This window comes from Haemorhous mexicanus, chromosome 6 (genome assembly GCF_027477595.1).
Source record: "Haemorhous mexicanus isolate bHaeMex1 chromosome 6, bHaeMex1.pri, whole genome shotgun sequence".
NCBI classification, from domain to species: domain Eukaryota; kingdom Metazoa; phylum Chordata; class Aves; order Passeriformes; family Fringillidae; genus Haemorhous; species Haemorhous mexicanus.
This window is the reverse complement of record NC_082346.1, coordinates 35,784,156-35,804,271: the sequence shown is the minus strand read 5'-3', so window position 1 is coordinate 35,804,271 and position 20,116 is coordinate 35,784,156. Positions and strand designations below refer to the sequence as shown.

At 35.0% G+C, this 20,116-nt stretch overlaps 1 protein-coding gene across 4 annotated transcripts in view; it reads right to left on the bottom strand.

Moving 5' to 3' along the window:
* DPH6 (diphthamine biosynthesis 6) overlaps positions 1 to 20,116 on the bottom strand; it is a 220,624-nt gene that overhangs the window by 40,111 nt on the left and 160,397 nt on the right. The window contains exon 15 of one of the 4 annotated variants that reach the window (XM_059849821.1): positions 10,902 to 11,782. The exons of the other annotated variants lie outside the window; for them this stretch is intronic. Within the exon in view, the coding sequence (XP_059705804.1) occupies positions 11,736 to 11,782 (47 nt within the window). The 3' untranslated portion in view covers positions 10,902 to 11,735. Of the gene's footprint in view, positions 1 to 10,901; positions 11,783 to 20,116 lie in introns of those variants that run through there. 4 annotated transcript variants of the gene reach the window in all.

Below are 20,116 nucleotides of genomic sequence, written 5' to 3'. Positions count from 1 at the left end.
TATGCCAGCTGTGTCCAGAATCTCTGGGGAGGATGGGCTGTAATGACACCAAGCAGGGATGAGTTATGAATGGAGACAGATTATTACAAACACAGAAAGCAGTAAGGACCCATTTTTCAGGAGGCATTTTAGAATGTGCTTCACGCTATGTGTATGTACTTGTTCACCCGTACAGTTTCACCTGAATGTGCCTATGTGGGCAGATAGAACCACAGGATTCACTAGAGGCTCACACACATGTTTTTGTTGTGCTCTAAATCAGATAAACATGTACTTCATTTTTTTTTCCCAGATTAGTTGAAAACTTGGTGTGAAAATGATCAACTGCAACAGCACCTGTGCAGTAAGTATGGAACTTGTATTTTCACCCTTAGGTCAAATTACAGCTACTGACTCGGCCCATAGTCCAGGAGCATGAGATGGGCAGATTTTCAAGCTGTGGGACAGTTGGTTGCTGTGCCCTTCAGGTAGGGCTGGGGACACTGGTGGGGCAGTGTGTGTGGGAAGCCCGGCTGTGCCTGCTGGTAATGCAAGAACTTTTATCTCCAGGGCCTGTCAATCTGGCACCTTTCACAAGTGTTAAATTCACTTAAGTATATTTTTTAAGAAGCTGTCATGAGACATACTGAAGCAAATATGTCCTTCAGTGGTTACACATGGACTAAGTTGTAACAATGTTTGTTAAGTGCTTTGACATCCCCAAGTGATATGTTTGGTACAGCTTCCCCATTTGTTCGTTTATTGAAGTCTGCTAAATAGTCTTCACAGCCAGTGGGTTAAAGAAATACCTGACTGGACACAGTGCGTCCAAAAGGCTGGACCATAAAGAGATGTTTATATAATTAGAGGACACCACATACATCAGCTGCTAGGAGAATTTAGTCAGTAAATAATATAAAAGCTTTCTAATAGATGTTGTGGTAAGAATCTTTTGATTGGGTACAGAGAAAATTATGTGATACTTGCTTTATGTCAAGTTAAGCTGTGATCATTTAAAATAATACTGATGGAATAATTGTTTTCAGTTGCTAGGCCAGATTCTCAACAACTATAAATGGTAGCTATGCTAATTTACACCTGCTGAGGAGATTGAATGGTAGATTATATATTTATATATAGTACCATGTGCAAACTAATGCAGTTATTTCTAACGTTTACCATTGTAAAGAACTCTGAAAATTTAAATCAATCTCCTGCACTAATGTAAACAGTGTATTCTAACAGAAACAGGTAAAAGTGCACTGAACATGTTAAATACATTATTAGGTCAATGAAGCTCATTCATATTGATCCAGGTCTGGCTTCACAGCAGTTTAATCAAAGCTGCCTGGAAGATGTAACAGAGTGGTCATGGCATTCACTGCCTTTTGTGCTGAGTGAGTCAACAAATGACTAACATTTCATTACTGCTGCAATTGACAACTTGTGCAAAATTAGCCAGAGCAAGCTTAAGAAAAGGGTAGATCAGTATTTAGAGGCGGAACAAAACCCAGCTTCTGTTTTAACGGGGAAATTGTGCTGCCAGAAGTTGCTGATGATCCACCCAGAAATTTGTGGGCTCTTGATAGCCCCACTACTTACTTCCCCTTGATCTGGCAGATTTACATTAATTGGATTTTTATCCTGTATGGCAGTGGCCCAAGATATCAGTACCCTCTCACTCCCTATAGCCAAGGAACAAAAAGAGAGAGATGAAAGTATTTTGTTCCTTCTCCTGGCCTCCAAGGATGACAAATAAATCTCAGGGCTAGTGCTTCCTGTGTAATATGAGCTCATCGTTTGTTACAGAATTGGGAACAGGAGGCTTGGGAGAGTCATTCAGCTGTGTCAGCCAACAGCTAAATGAAAGAAAAAGGGTCTGTAACTTGGCCACATAGTGATCTGAGCTGCAAGTCACTTCTGCTCTAACTCGAAGTTATTAATAGCATAATTTACAAAAGCCTTCAGCAAGACTTACGTCAGGCACTAAATAAATGCTAAATAATAGACAAAGTCTACCACCAAGAGTTTGCCATTGACACAAAAAACCTGCAAGCTGAAAAAGGAACATAGGACAGGTAGGAAACTGAGCCATAATAAACCGTGGAAGAATTGCATTATTTGTTGAGGTAATTTGTAGAAAAGCCAACAACTGACCCCAAATGCTGACCCAGCACACAACCCTTCTCTTGAGAGCATACCACAGTGAGGACACACAAACAACAATACAGTGGCAAAGAACTGAATCATCCTTTTGCTTGGGCTGCTCTTGGATCTCTGGAAATGAAAATCACAGTCCCAGAAGAGCAGTGCTGAACATGTTCCACCTGCTCTGTTGTTAAACAACTTCACTGCTTGGAGGCCTCTGCTCTTCTTCCACCATCAGTAGGGGGGGGTTGTTTACAGGTCATTTGAAAGTTACCTGTGGACTTTGTGACAAAATAGTCTATTATATCTGTCATAAGGCTATACATCTAACTGTATTATGATTTCTTACTAAACATTGTTATATATTTTATACCACAGTGTATCACGAAAGTCTACAATGAAATTAAATTATCACAAAAATATATATTTTTTAAAAAAAGAAGATTGTATTCACCAAAATACAAGGTCTCAAAGATCTTTTTTTTAAAAAAAAACCACAAAAACTTATGTAGAATACCTTTTGGGATTACCCAAACTGCAATGTAACTCTTATATTTTGTGGGACAGGTAAAGTACACAGCATAGCCCAGCAGTAAATGGAAAAGCTGCCCAGATCTGGTCTATAGCTTAGTAATTTCAGGTTCACCCAGGTGGATCAGCCCATAGACCTGTCAGGTGGGTCAGGACCCATAGGTGACCAGTTAGTCAGCAGCATTGACAGCTCCTCTGCTGGATCACTGGTTCTTTTGACAGCCCTTTCAGCTTCTGGAGCCTTAAGCTACATTTCCATTAAGAACTATCTTAGCTCAATGAAATACTGGATTAATGAAATTGAAAATGTTCAGAAGAAAAATGCATGTGGTGCTTTAACCACTTTTAAGAAACGTTTAGTGCAAGTGATGGAAGGGCGACCTTTATCTTTTCTACCAACAGAAGCCCAACCTCTCAGGCACAGTGAGAACATAATTTATCCTTGTGCTTCGTTCTGTTTAAAGATGTGATCTTTAAACAGCATGAGATCTGTTTTAAACAATTTTGCAGTACAGGTAGAGAGAAAAAAATTGTTTAAGAAAAGATGTCAGTTTTAAAGTAAAGCTAAGAGGCCCAAACAGCCCTCTCTTTGGTCAACACTGATACTTTATGTCTTGAGCCTTAATTTCTCAGGGAATTTCATGCCTGGAACATCATCACTAGAGAGGTCTTACCAGTATTTCCTACTCTACATTAGCTGAATGAGTTGTCTTTTCTTTTGAAAACAATTCTCTTGCAAGGTGATTTTTCAATTACACTACTGCTAGGAAGATTCAATAGAATGAGGACATCACCCTCTTTTCTCTTTTGCAGAAAGCCCATTTTGGTAGAAAAGAAGGCAACAAAATATGCTCTGATTAACTGAGTTTCTGCCAAATCATTTTGCAGGGCAAAGAAAACTCATTGGCAGTCTGCTACAAGAACACCTGGGGTCATTAAAAGTCCCAAAAAATTTGGTAAGATCAAAAGGTGAAACAGGAAAATGCTAAAGGAAGAGGATGATTACTATGATTATTAATCATCATCATTTAATCAGTTTCATTCTTGACTTACTAGGAGTAAAGAAGCAGAATAAAGACAAATTAAATGGTTATTATAATTTATAGTCAGAACTTCATTCTAAATATATTTGCTTCCCTTTGTAGTCACTAATTTTGGTAAATCTGGCACTTTTACATGCTACTAATATAAATACAGCCAGATTCAAAGTTATTGGTACATTCTTTAGTAAAACATAGCACTAAAGAATAAAATACTATTCTACTTGCTTAAAATAAAAACTTGGTTATCCATTTCCTTCAGAATCCTAGCTTTCCCACAGGGGACATCTGGAAGTTTTAAATGCACTGATCCTTTGCTTTGCCACAATTCTCTCTTTTTGACCTCTTACATATTTTTGTCTGCTGTCACATTTTTGATGATTTTTTTTAAAATTATAAATCTGATTTTAGACTAATTTTTCTTAAACCATACACAATTCTTTACAAAAATCTACATGCAGTTTAATTCTTAAAGCCAACCAAGGATTTACAATATGCTAAACTGGGCAAAAATTCTGTAGTAATCAGCACAATATATTCTATACTCCATCACAATAATTTTTTCTGTCTCCACATTGATATAACTTTTTCTGCTTTTTACAATGGTTTACAGCTTAAATAATTTAATACAACAGTTGTTATATTTTTATTGCAAGCTTATAAAACTTGCACGGTAAGTCTCTTGCATGCAATATATTAAATAAAGAAATGACGGAGAAGAAAGGGAACTGATGATTACTAAAACTGTAATTCAGGTTCTGAATGTGTCATAAAGTGCTTCTGGCTCACTTGTGTTCTGCACATCTTGTCAAAGTTCCTCAGATGAACCACCTCTTCATACTCAGTTCTTGCCTGTGACTCCCATGTTGATATAGGTAAAACAATGGTTTCACATTTCAGTCAATGCATTGATGAAGGGATGGTCAAGGGGAAAGGGCCCCTCATAAAGATCCAAAGGGCAGGAATGTCATTGCCAGCACTGCCACTGAGTTGCTGGAAGACCCTGGGAAATTTATTTTACTTCATGAACATGTATAGAGCTATGCTCCATTTAATTTTGCAAAAGCTTCAGTGGTGTATAGACATGCTCCTTAACTGTAAGGCAGGACCTTTCTGTCTCATTTTTGTGTTTCTAAGCAACTGAAATACTTGATCCTTTGTAAAATAAAACTCCGGATTTCATACTTCCATTTTTAAGAATAAAAAAAGTACTTTCCCGTCTTTGTGAAACGGTTTGAGATCTCTTGATGAATAATTGTTACTGCTTTATTATATCTAAGAGCTTATGTAAAAAATGCTGCTTCAATAAGACTCTTTAAAATTAAGTTTTACATTAGAGACCCACTTTAAATATTTTTACAGACACAGTTCTGTCCATCTCTACAAAGTAGGTCACTGTATATCCTGTATATCCACAAGAACATATAAGTCTGCTACTTCTAAAACCCCTTTGCTGATAGCTTACATAAAAATAATAAATTGTGTTCTAAATTTATGTCAAAAGTAAATTTTACATACTTGGAAATGCTATATGCATTTCTATTTTAATTTCCATCTTTCTATTTCTATAATTATTCATATTTTTGAAACTCCGAGTAGAAATTTAAACTATCTGTTGTACAGATTCTAAGGCAAGGCTTGATAAAAACATCCGGAAGATATTTCTGATGGCTTGGCCCAATAAATGATTCCCATAAACCACTTACCTGTGTAGCCTTACTGTTGCTAATAAAAACATTCTTTGTCTAGATTATTAGGATTTCTTAGTAGAAAGGCTTGTGACCTCTAAGAGATACAACATAGACAACTGAGAAAGGAACTTACAAACATTTCTGTTTTAGAAAAATATGGTAAAAGTGCAGATATATGAAGATTTTTTTCTGAATTGTGTTGCTATGATTTCAGTCCTTGCCTACATGAATCACTCATTTTATAGGGTGAAGAAACACAGATGCCTGCATACTCTCAGAGATCTTTGGTTTTTGCTTGATGCTTGAATGGTGCAATGTTAAAATGAATAATGGAAATGAAATCAGCATTGAAGTCCTAGATTAAGCAGCAAGATTTTTTTTTCCCCTCAAAATATAAAGTGAAAAATAAAATGTGGAAGACAGGTATGTCTGTGAACTCAAAAACTTTGAGGAAAGTACCTAGAGAATTGCATCTCAGCTTCATTTGATGGTTACCTTTTTCCTTCTCTTCAAATTTCTCAGCTGTGATGTTTACCTTTGCATGTTAGCAATTATAAAGGAAATTAGTTCAAGTCATCTGTATTATATGATGGATTTTAAGAACTAGATTAAGCTCCCTCACTCCAGAGATGGATGTATGGTTAATTGGTTGAATAGTATTTGAGAACTGATGAAAAATGTGCTGCGTGTTCTAATTTCTGTTTGTTGCCTATCAAACCAGAAATCTACTCACCAGAATGCTGTTTCCAATAGAATGAGACAAACTGTGGATCCTTTGCAAAGTACTCCATAAGGGTGGGCATACTAGGAATAAATCATTTGGAAGGTAGGAAAAACTTCTAAGTAATAAACAAGAAAGCATCCTTGTAATCTGAATCATTAACTCCTTAGTTCCAGCTTAAACAGACAAATCAAGATCACAAAATATCTAAAGAATAAGCTAACTTCCATATGGAAATGTCTAGAAGTCATCCATTACTATTGCTTCTTTTCCATACAGCAGACACTGAAATCAATATGCTGCATTGGTTCAGTAAATTTGTATTTTAACAAGTTAATAAAACAGTGATCCCCACATAGTCTTTCCATCAAACTTTCATGGAAAAAAATGAGAATATTAAATGTGCTAAGATAGGGAAGATCTGCTCCATTTGCTCTGCAATGATAATCTTTTACAAAAGAGGATTTTTATTATTAATTCTTTGCCTTCTGGGGATATTATAATTTCCTAGAATGTAAAAATGCCTTAAGCACAGCAATTTGCTGAGCTAGACTGAATTTCAGGATGTTTCAAATGAGCAGATAAACAACTGCATAATAAGCAATTATTAGATCAAGACTGTACAGTACAGATATAGCAGTGAAGCAGCCAATGGACAAGCAAGTAGCAGAAACTGTTTTTCAAACTAAGAGTTAGTGATGCTTTGACATGCATCACAACATTTCTGTTAAGAATTAAATACCCTACTGCTTATTTTTTCTTTAGAAATGCAGATTATTTCTTCAATCAAATCCTTGGGGTCTTAATAATTGGACACATCCCTCTGCATATGAATAATAAGGAGTTTACAGGCTGAACATAACTCATGTGCTAAAAGTGATTAGATGATTTTTTTTTCAATTAAATAGCTACAAATCGATTGTATAAGCCGTTTAAAACTTAGTATATTCTCAAGCCTTGAATTCTGCAGCTCCTTAAAGAAATATATTATTTTATCTTACTAAATAAAGAGACAGATACCCTACAGAAAAGTCAAGTGTAAAATTAATGCAATTTATATGGCCACCACGTTGTTTGGACCTGGGTATTCTTTACTTAAACAAAATTTTGTCAAGCAGTCAGAATGGCTGGGAAATGTGGCAGCTAGATGAGAAACAGAACACTTAGGCTGTTTGAAATGCAGAATAAAGTTATTAGCTGAGCTTTTCTCTAAAAGAATCAGACATGGAACAGTAAGAAGGGCTGATATCTATAGCAAAAGCTTGATGTTTCAGCACAGATCTACCAAAATGATTTGTCCATTGAAATGAATGACACAATTCACACTATTCAAAATTACTGTTTTAATTCTGATTTTTCTGCATCTATGAGGACTACTTTAAAAGAATTTACGGTGATTCATTAGTATAAGTCATACTCATTAGTATGAGTGTTGCAAACACCATTTCTAAAATAGGAAAATTCAAATTTAAAACCAGTGGTTTGCACCAAAACCAGATTTTGTTTTAAATTTAGGAGGAAATTATTCTTATGTAATTTAACAGTTTAAAAGCTAAACATCTGATGAGAACCAGCCCTCTGTTCCAAAAGATTATTAATCCCATTTCAAAATACAATGAAGGGTCCCTTGGAGGTGTCTGTCAACTGACACAAAGAACCTAGGTCATTAGGTTAAACAAAACAGTTAACTTCTTTTAGACAGTTAGACAAAATTGACCTTATCTGAGCTGTCCAGGCAACTGAATTGCATCACTCTTTTTTATAACAGCAACAAGGAATTTAAATAGGCCTCTGGTTAAATGAGTTATTACTGCAAACAACTTAATTGCACAGTCCTTTACATTAAATAATCCTTCCTAGCTCAAATTCTTCTGCGATGGTTTTCCAGTCTCAAAACATGAGCTTCAAGCATAAATTTAATTGATGTTCATAAAAGACGAAGTTAAAATGTGTCACTTGTAACTGCAGAATGATTTAGACATTCTTTATTTAGATATATTACAATCTTTTAGTTTAGTAAATTTTTCCTCGTCACTCCCATTGCTCAGAATAGTTTTATTTTAAAAAGATGCAGAATATAGAAGTTTACTACTCAGTAATTCTGGCTTGGGAGACGTTTTAAAGGAAATAAACTAGAAGCAGTTATAATCAAAAAAGCAACAATGTAAACTGGAAGCTTCTTACTCAGATCTGCTACTTTTTAGTCTGCATTTCCTCTTATGTTTGCAATTGTGAGACCATTTCAAAACCCTTGTGAAAGGGACTGGTCTTCAAATCTATCATGGCTGCAGGGCTAAATTTAGACTTTAGGCCAAGCTTAATTTTAAGTGTTGGAAATGAAGAAGCTTTCTCTGACAGGTTAATTAAAATAAAGGAAGCTATTTAAATCTGCCCAAGGATATTCATGTCACTGGCAGTCTAAGAGGTGACATTTGGTGGGCAATGTGTAGCTGATGTAGTTAAATGGATACACCATGGAAAGTAATTTTTTATGGAGCAAGCACTTCATATACACACTGTTAGGTAAGATAAATGCACACACTTTTGACCCTAAAGAACCAAATTTAGCTAAGGCTAATGTATTGGTTCTGCTCTAGCTAATGCAAGTATTAATAAAGGGTCACCAAGTAAACTTTAGTCTGCTTTGGTGAAAGCAAGAGACACTAACTCACAGCAACATACTTCCCTACACTTATAGGATTGCTGCACAGAACCTTGTTAGACATTGCAGAGCTGGGAGGTGGGTAAAGACTGTGGTGGAAGAGGTTGCCACTTGTAGTCTGGAGTTCTGCTAAAGGGTTTTAAATAGTTGAATGCACAAACAGTAGCATGTGCCTTCTCAACTAGGACTTACTACTTGGTTTTTAGCAAGAGCCATTTTTCAATTTTTATCATAGAATCATGGAATAGTTTGGGTTGGAAGTGACCTCCAAGGGTTATCTAGACTAACTTTCCTGCAATGGACAGGGAGATCTTCAACTATGTCAGGTTGCTCAGAGCCCTGTCCAACCTGACCTTGAATGTTTTCAGAGATGGGGCATCCTCCCCTTCTCTGGTCAATCTGTTCTAGTGTTTCACTACCCTCATTGTAAAACCAATTTTCATCTGGTAAGTACTGATACAATTTATATAATATCCTCACCTAATGCCAATGACTGGCCTTGGCACATTGACAGCCTTGGCCTGTTGCATTAAGGAAAAATATCAGACAGTGTTCTCTATGCAGAGAAAGATAGTTTGGCATAGGTTTGTACTACACTATGTTTGACATACTTGTACTAGGAAGGATAATGGAAGTATGAGTTTAACATTAGTTCTGACAACAAGACTTGGATATATGCAATACAACCACACCAGTGACTTTTGATAATGCTCCTCTGGTTTCACTACTGTAATTATGAATTCTTAGAGCACGGCTTATGCAATTCCACATTCCTGGGACTCTTCCATGAATTTGGCTACAGGTCATGTGCATACATTGCTGGTGATTTACTTGCAAAATTAGTTTTATATATGCAACAATTGACTAGTCTGGCCTAAAGCCACAGTATTTTCAAATGAGCTTAGGTTTTGTCTTTAATCTTCATCACAGCCACCAAAACAATTTCAGTAAGCAAGGTTTAATTCTCTCATAGTAAGAGTAGAATTTATCTTTACCTATAGATTCATTTACAGGGTACTGAAGTTGCTTTTGCCATGTGACAGGTCAGCATCTACCACACTGAGCACAGCTTTACCCATATTGTGTAAGCTAGGATCTTTTACAGCTCAGCAGTATGTCAGCTTAGTAGAATGAAATATTTTCTATAGCAAAATGTTGTTAAAAAACAGATCAAAATCCTGAATCCAGGCTGTCAGAAGAAAAATGAAATACTCAGAATGGTCCATGGCACAACACACAGCACCAGTAATAATTTAGATCTGCAGGACAAGGTGATGTGTTTAATTTCTGTATCAGCTGTTTTTCAGTTTACTCTTCTAACATTAGAGCAGTACATTTCTACAGATGATATGTTGGAAAGGATATTGTCATTTGGTGCAGTTTTTTTTGTTTTGTTTTCATCAATACTTTTCATTTCTAAAGTTTGAAAAGGAATACAGCTTCTCAGGAAACTACCACTAGTTTAAAATGACCATTATACCTCAGATTTTTCCTCTTCTGACTTTCCCTTTTCAATTTTATGCAATGGTCAGTGGCATTTCACTCATCTCTCATGAGCATTTCCTTTCTCAGATCCTGGCCACCATTGCCCTCCAAACAGAGTAGGCTCCCCTGTGAGGAATAATAAACCACATTAGTTTTGGAACCACTTTAATTAAGAAAGGGACTAGCCAGAATTCTCCAAAGGTGATGAGAGAAATGCCACTGACCACTGCATAAAAGTTTAAAAGGAGAAGGAAGGAATACAGTTCAGAAGAAATAATTTGTTCAAGAAAACATTTGCTCTCCCGAGTGACTTTATATAAATCAGCATCAATATATTGGATGAGATTATTTTATGAGTGTATGAAGGTTCATGCTAAGGATTTCAGCCATTTGTAAGCTTCCTTTCAAATAATAAGTAAAAGTACTTTCTTTCTCATGCTTTTTGAAAGACAGTGGTTACATAGAGACCAATTCTTTCCTGTTGAATTACAAATTATTTAATTTTGACACCAAGTCACTTCCTTGCCTTCTATGTCTCAGTGCATTATTACCCACTGCCACAGACTATTATTTGAAGGAGGAGAAAGCTAAGTTTAATAATTTAAAAAAGAAACAAACAAAATCAGAGACACTGAATAGCCATAGCCACTACCCCAAACTTTAATGTCAGGAGCAAGACATGTTCTTCATATAAACTTTTAACTACAAATTCAGAGATTATTAGTAAGTTCATTACTTACTGAGTGAAATAACTTGTGGTAGCCTTTAATGCTATCATTAATTTTTTTATAGCAAACATGCACTCTCTAAATCCAAAACACACTTAAAAGTTTCAATAGCACATCTATCTTCATCCTGCTCTGTGGTCAAATGAAAATATATTTAATTGAACAGTATCTATAAGTAACAGTGAAGTTTGTAACCAACAGATAAAATAATATGTATATAATGAAAATACAAAGGAAGCAAACCAAGCTTAGTGTGTTTCAAAACAGGCAGCACATATTTTTTTTCTTTAAAGCAAAAGGAATTCAAAGAATGGAGTTAAGGTTGGGTTCAGAAATATAAGCTGACATCACATTATGTATCAAGTTTAATTAGAGAACCTATGGTAACTCAAACTGTATTTGGGGAAAAAAAAAGAGATTAGGTCTGAAAAGACCCATTAATGATATTTTGAAACTATTTTCTTTTAAAGATGGTCTGACCTAATGAAAATCCTGACTCCCTAAAAGCTGAAAGAAGTTTTGCCACCAATTATGTGGAGCCAGGATTTTATGAATTGTGTGTTCATTTGCACCTGTTTACATTGTCTGCTGCTTATGTCTTCTGGCATTTTGGAATCTGTGCTCCTGTACAGAAGGAGAGTAGGCTTGAGAAAATATTTGGCTAGAATTCAGGAGACAAAAGTTCAATCTCTGTCACAGGCTTACTGAGAAAACGTGAATAAGTCATTACCTCCCTCTCTTGTCTCCAGGTTACTTCTCAGTAAAATTCAGGTGATGAAACTCCTTTCTAAGGTCTCCTGAGATCAAAATACAAAAAGTACCACAGCTAGGAATATTTTTTATTTTTCATCACTAAAACTGCTGCTTACAAAATTCCAACAAGACACCAGTGTGAAACCTCTGAAGGCACAAGAAGAAATAGATAACTGGGAATTTTAGAACCTTCTGTTTCTTAGTGAGAATATGTAAGAAAGAAAAAATAGCTTTTAGGTCGGTAATAGTGACATATATTAAAAACATTTGTATGTAAATACATGGCTACTAAGGAAACAGCTGAGGAATAAAATTGGAAATCCACAATACAATTAATGTGTTTATTAGAAATAAGTTTGAGTAGTGGAATCGCTGCTTCCAGATAATTCTTTGCTACAGTAAGCTGTATATTCCCCTGGAAATGACACAAATGCTGGTGAAGTTAATGAATTTCAAACAAGCTCTGCATGGACAGAACACAGAGAATGTTGACAGTCTTTCTTTAATTGCTAACAGTTAAGTACTTCCTCCAGTACTTATGATTTTTCAGTCTAAAGCCTGCAGAATGGCTGTGAACTATCTGGCCTTTCATTTTAGCTTCAATCTTGCAATGAAATCTGTGTGAAAGGTTCCTAGGGGCTACAAATTCCATCCACTTCAACAGAAGGTCATGATTATGCTTTTAGGGACAATAAAATGTTTTAGCAAATTTTAGACAAATTCTATTTCTTTCCTGTTCATTACTTGACTTTTTAGGGGTTTTATCTAACATAAACTCTGTGATCCATAAATAAGACAAGCAACAACAATCACAGTCAAATAGCTTTAAGTCACTCTAGTGAACTAGTCAACTCCAGTTCACAACTGCAGGATGAAGCTTGGGGATGATCAAGAAAGTCACCTCAAACACCAGATAAAAACACCCGTAGGAGCTTTAAGATCATGAAACAGATTAATGAAGTTAATGCAATTAATTCCAAACATGCAGAAATGTTTAGCCTTTAGGAGGAGATAAAAGATTCATATCTGGTCAAAGGCTATTTATCAAATGAGCTAACATGGAATTTTCACTTTGCAAATTTAACACAACTAGTAAAACTAACAAGTATTGCTGCAGGAACACCAGCAGTCGTTAGAGAAAATACTTGTTAGGGATTGTAGTGTGTCTGTGAGCCTGTTTTTTTGTGATGGTGAACATTTGGCAGAAGGGTTGTTCCCTGAGAACTGTATCAAGAGCTCTAGTGTTGAATCTGACCATTCAAGATGCAAAATGTACTTGTTCCCAATTTCCTGTATTGCAGTTGCACTTGCAACTATATGAAAATCAAGTAGAGTTGTTTAGTTCCTATATAATTTAGCTTTTGCAAGAAAAATTTTGCATCTCCCATTAGTTTCCTGTGAGACAACGGGTGGCAGAATAAAAGATGAGATTCGGTTTGTGAAGTCCAATATCAGCAGTGTAAGGGTAAAATTTGCTTTCTCTGTCTTGGTAAGGTCTCTCCAACTAGTATATTGAAAAATGAGTTTGGAGACCCCTGAGCAGCTTTGCCATGCTGTTCCCACTTTATGAATAGACAGAACACTTCCAATGCAGCACTCTGAAAACTATGAAGCTAAGACGAGTTTGCAGAGTTGCAATCAGATACAAATAAAATTTTGAATGAAAACTGAAGTATAACATTTTTTAGTTATACTTCATAATGCTAGAAACTTAAAATGGTCTCTAAGAACACTGAGCCTGAATCCTAGCTTACAAGAAAATACCTGAAATTTCTTAAAACGTCAGGAAAAAAATGAAAGCAGGCTGCTTAGGCAAATAATGAACACATGAAAAACCCAGAAAATGTTAAGTAGTTGTCAAAAGACAAAAGTAAAAAGAAAAGCTTAGTACTTAAGCTAAATATAACCACAAAGGGCTTGTATTTTCCTACATAAAACTATAGTTATAACAGCATAAAGGAAAAGAAGTCTGTACTTCAAAATATCTTCTCTCCTCTAAGATGCTATTAGGATCAGCTGACTGACAAGGGGAAATTTTTCTTGGAAGAGACCAGAGAGCAAGTGGATATTCATGTGCATATACCTATATTATTATATAATAATTTTGGCATCTTTTAAAATACTAAAATGTGGCTTCATGTATTTTTTCCAGTAGAGTAATTACACAATTAAATTTCTATCATTAATTACAAGTAAAGTGCTTTAAATAATTTTTAAACTTTAGTTATAGCCATATCCTAAAGTTGTACATTCTAGGTCTGTAAATGTTATTTTACTGTAGCATCCTAATGAACTTAAAAGTGGATAAGAAGTTTTGTATTAAAAAAAAATGGATTATTGACAGTGAAGAATTTGCTGTAGGTTATCTTAGGTTTTTAAAGGGAAGAAAATGATACAGTCTAAATCAAGTTTCTCCCAAGCATCTACTCTTATCTATCTACCTAGATGCACACTCTATCTCTGCATCGAGCCAGGAAATTTTATGTCAGTATTCACTAATATTAAAAAAATGCATCATACAGACATAAGCAGCACAGAAATCCTGCCCACCCCGCTATGTTTTTAAACAAGAAAAGGAGAATATTTTATGTACATTCCTGTGGCATGGAAGCTGATAATTTTGATAATAATCAATTACTCAAAAGACTTCAATTACACGGAATATGTTTCTATATAAATTTTATATAAATAATATATATATTTCTGCATATGAATTGTGTTTGTATGGACAATGAAAAAATTTTACATTTAATTTTATTCTCTGATCTTCACTTCTGATTCAATGTAGTTATCACAGTCCTCTGATTATTTAATACTTAGTTATTCAGGCCTGATAAATTTGTTAAAGGATTTTTATTGTGCAATTTTCTATAAAATATTAATTTATGTATCTTAAAAATAAATACTATTTCAAATTAGTCAATTTACATGGTACATGCACACATATATAAAGAATTCATAAAGAATTCAACATTTACTCTTGTAGTTTGCCTGTTCTTTTAAAGCTTTTTCCCTGTTGCTGCCAGTATAATCTAATAAAGGATAACATGGTATTTCTTACAGTTCCCAAATACTTTCTTAAGTGTTCGATTTCCTTTTTTTATTCTGAAAGGCTTTCTCTAAAGTATGTCATAATAATTCATGGCTGTTTCATGTCCTAGAGAAGTCATTCAGGTTTACATTACAAACCACATTAATTTCAAGTATTTTGCAATACCTAAAGCGTAAGTATTTCTAATTGTACCATCTTGCTGTTCTTAATTGATAACATGTGGTTTAGTATAGGAACTGGACAAGTAATAATATTATTTCTCAGTTGGTTTTATATAAAGTAAAAGGCTAAGTTATCACAGCTGTGGGTGAAATTTGTGTACCATGAAGTGAATGTACAGAGGCTACTTCATGTTCTGTTTTCAAACTAAAAGTTGATCACCAAGAACCCAGGAAAAAATATTGCATGTCGTCTTCTCCTATTATGCTAAATTTTAAAATGCATGTTATGATATCAAGGACTCAACATGAAATAAGGGTATTCTGTACAGGACAAAGCCCTGAATAAACATACACCAAGCCCAGCACAGGGCTGCTTTTATAAAAGGAAAGACAGAACACCATCCGTAAAACATGAATAAATGAAAGATGATTTGAATTCATTTGAAATGTATTGGGGCTTAAACATAACTTAGTTAGGAGGCCACAAGTTTTCTACGGAATCCCTTGAACTTGCACAAACATGTACTGAAGTCACAGACAAACTGCTCAAGGTCAGTGACAGAGGAGACAACAACTGTCCATGTCCTGTGTGGACTGTGTGTGGTCTATCAAGTTTCTTTTGTTTCTACGCCACTATTTTCCTTCTGCAGCAGGGGCAAAGAAACATATTAGTGGCTCCTGATTTAATAAATAAATAACATCCAGTAGAATCCAAACTGTGAATTTCTGTACACGTTTTTGCGCACTACTTCTGGCTACCAACCATATTTTCAGCACAGAATACTACATTTTTATAACAGAATTTTTTGCGTTATAATCCTGTTTGCTTTACTCTGGTTTGAGTCAGTCACATTTTTGTTTTCTGGATCAAGGAACTATAGAATGCTTCCTCTTGATTTTAGGCTCACTGTGCCTGCCTTCAAGTTTTACTCTTGTATTTCATGACTCATGGCTTGAGACATGACTTATGTGGTCCATAATAAGGGACGAATGGAAGTTAAAAGAAAGGACAAAAACAGGAGACCAAACTGGAAGAGCATAAAAGATCAAGCAAACTAAGTACTTCAAGATGAAGCCTCACATTTTCTATGATCCCTATTGAAAATGAAGCATTAAATTGTGCCTTTGAACTGGATAAACTGTGCTCGAGCTTTTCCCAGTGATGTTAATAACATAATTTCTGTTAATTTTAATAGATTTAGATTTCATCCTACCTAAAACCCAACAGAACAGTAGTCAATGACATTTGACTTGATTTCCATAGCTCAGGTTCTTACTATTTGCTGAAAACAAGTTTGAGCTTGTTTTATCTGTCTTGACAAATTACACATCAGAGCAGAGACCCTCCTTTGGATGAACTAGAAACTGCAGTCTCTCACTAGAATTATTCTGGTGTAAACGGGCCAATGTCTTGCCTCTAATTCCATGGCTTCTTCTGGCTGCTGTGTGCTGCTTTTTCAGCTCTTGGACAGGTTTCCTTTGTGTACCAGAATAGTAAACCACTCTTCCCACGTTTGGGCAATCATATGTAAGTCTTAGTGTCTTGCAAAAAGTGTACTGTTTGCTTTCTCTCCTAAATAATAGCGTGGGACGTATGACTAGATATTTTTGAAATGTGTCTTACAATGATTAAAATAATCAATTGAGGTTCCTAGCCAGCTCAGAGCTAAAAATATACCATCTCTTAGAACAGATCTATTATAGTATGACACGAATGCACCTTGGACTGATAAAGTCTTGTTATCACAACTGATTGTGAATGAGTGTGCTTTAAGTGATGAGAACTCCTGTAAAGCTTTTCAGCCTCTCTGCAGTATATTCACAAAAAGTGAAATGTAAAACTCATGAAAAAATGCAAAAGACTATTGTAAGCAATGTGCTTAACTCCTGCCTAACACCAAAGTGCTCCTTTCAATCCCTACTTGCCAAAGACATTTTTGGAGATGCATGCTATACTTAAACTTATTACAGAATAAGTATTAATTTCTGTGGGGAGGAAGTATTATGCAGCATGGTTTCTATCAAAACGAAGTTTTAATATGCTTTAGAAGTTTGAAAAACTCCTACATTAAGTATTCTGAAACAAGTTAAGCCAAAAATAAGCAAAGCTTTTAATGAAAATACTGTTAAACAGCTGAGGTGTCTGTTTCCACATTTTTAAAGGATCAAAAGTTTAGGTGCTTTGAATACTATCACAGATAAAAACAATCACAAGAAGACAAAATACTAAGAAAACAAAAATTTAAATAGCCTCATCTAAATATAGAAATCCTTATTATTTCTGTTGCTATTATACTTTGAGTGACCCAAATACTAGATTAAATCGCAGCAGGTAAGTTATGGTACATGACATAATACAAAAGAATTCAAAGAACATTCTATGTAGTTAATGCACAGGGAAAAAAAAGAGTAATCAGTTAAATTAGAATATATTTATCTTCATGCATATAGCTGTAGAAAATGCCTTAGGCTGGCTTCTATTTGTTCTTTTCATAAAAGCTTGGAAATGACAAGATCTCTGGATGATTTTAAAATGAAGAAGTTATGGCCATTAGGAGAGCAATCTCAAAAGAGATTTGATTTCAGGCTCCTTTCTGGAGCAAGACATGCACTTCAACAAACTCTTCTTCTTCAGGGTTCTACTTAACTCTTCTCACTATTGTACAGACTCTAAAGAGAAGCTCATTTTGAGAGGTGCTGAGCTGTAACTTAAGCCAGGGAACTTCATGAAAATAAAGCCCTACAATTCTGCTATCTTGTGTGAAGTTACAATGTCAATTCTTCTGTGCCACAAACAGGAACTTGTTTTTACATCTCAAACAAATTTACATCCATAGTATCAGTAAATGGATGTGATATAGCTGTGATATATTGACTGTAAAATAGGTGAGATAATCTTATTTTTCTTACACCTAATTTCACCCAATTATCTGGAATACTAATGCTTACATTCCTGGCATAATGATTAAAACAAGCCAGGACTCTGTAAATGCCAGAAACAACAGCTTCAAAACATTTCTTTTGTTTCTTCCAGCAATAATACTAATAGGTGAAGAGAATAAACTTTGATTATCAAAGTTCCTAAAGTTTTTTGTCCTAATAAGCACATGTTTTGAACAAAGTTTTGAAGTTCTCTAGGGGATTTATAATTTAATTTTTTTTATCATGGAGATTATTATTTTAAAATTCTTTTAGAAAACCTACTAAACCCTAGTTAAATTAGTATCTAGCCCCCATATAAAATGATATAAACAATATCCTTAAATGGGGAAAACAAAGTTTTTTTATGTAGAAGATATGACATTATTGATGGTGTAAATATTGAATTTCATAACAGGATTCCTCATACTCAGATATCTCAATCATTACCAAATGAATTAAACTCTAGAAGCACACTGGCTTTAGACCAGTGTGAATACCAGAAGAAATACTCTAGCTATATAACAGCCCAATGATAATTGCAATTCTCAACTTGTGTGAGTTCTGTTAAGATAAAGAGATGGAAAGAAGAAATTTGAAATGTGAAAACTATAGAGAAATGAATTAAAAAGAACTCCCACCAAAACCAAAGAGTCCAGACACTTCTAAAGAAATATTTATCTTTTAGAGATATGCTCCAATGGGAAAAGCCTGCTTGATGCTTTCAGTAATTATCATTCAAGTAAGTAATGGGAGCAATCTTTTGTAAGAGTGTGGGGTATTAATGACAGACAGAAAGAAACAGGCTTCTTTTCTTCCCGAATCTGTAGTTAAATGCCACTATTTTTGGCCATTTCATTGTAATTTAATAATATTATATAGTCATAGAATAATTTTGGGAATCACAGACTAACTTTGGGGGCTAAGGTTCTCTGAAAACCATATAGCCCCATGTGCCTGATGATCAGAGTAACTTTAGTCATTTTACCATTTTTCTAAGGGACTTGTGCTATCAGGTTTTCAGGATCTCCCAGGTGGAACTGTCACAGCCACAGGTTTCAATCCTGTTGAGAAAATAATCAATCCTCGTGTCCAACTGGAATATCTCCAGCTGCAACTCATAACTGTTGCTCCTTATCATGGTGTAGCTCATCTCTGAAAAAATCCTTTCCTTCTCTGCAATGCCTATTAAGGTAAGGGAAGACTCCAGTTTGCCTCCTCCATAGGTGGAACCTTCTTCCCTAAGTAAACTAAGCCAGTTCCTTCAGTTCTTTTTCCTCTGTTCTATGTGCCACTCACACGAACTTTTACTTTGGTGGCTCTTCTTTGGACTTTCTCCAGTTTTAGTATTTCAGGTATGCTAGCAGACATTCCTCTATCTACTGGCTACACTCTTGCCGTTCAGAAGTAATGTAGAAGGAGAAGAAATGTTCTAGATTGCTACAATGAAAAAAAAATTACCTTTTCCACTGTTGATACTTAAGTTTAACAACGCAAGTAGCAGAGCCACGACTAAAGGGACTGTATTATTAATGTGCTTTCAGTGTCAATGATAACTGGATTTTAACCCAGCTGATATGATGCATTACTTGTAAAGGCTGAGCAACGTCCAAAGCAAGTTAAAAAAATGTGGATTTTTCATTGCTTGTTTTAATAAGGATTGAAATGACTCACTAATACATAATAACTTTGTGCTGTTTTAAACCTGAATTTATCAGAAATATAAGAAGAAATATGCGATTGGGAGTACAACTCTTCTATTATGCAAAGTCTAATTGCATGAAGTGTGACAATGGCAAAATAATTTCTTTTGACAGTTAGTTACAGCTGTGTTCTTGGATTATAAGTTACAATGCAGATGGCAAAAACAAGAAAATGACCTTCCTCTCCAGTTTTTAATGTGAAATGGAATCATTATACCTGAGAAGTCAAATGAAACCCCAAGCCCAGTTTGTGGGCAGTAAAGTGGTTGAACAAAATTACAGTTCTTTTATGGATTCTAAGCATAGTTTTTATATATTTGCTTCTACTTCAGAGTATAATTTTCAGAGAATTTCAAAAACAAAGAAACCGTCCTTTACAAGTGCAAGCTGAAAATATTTTCAACAGAAAACTGATTTGTGACAATTTTAAAATTTAGAAAATAATTATGAAGTGGCATCCTTCAGACTGTTTTCCAGTCTCAACTTTTCCCTAAATTTAAAAGACTGAAATCTAATAATAATAGAAAAAAATTCCACATTTTA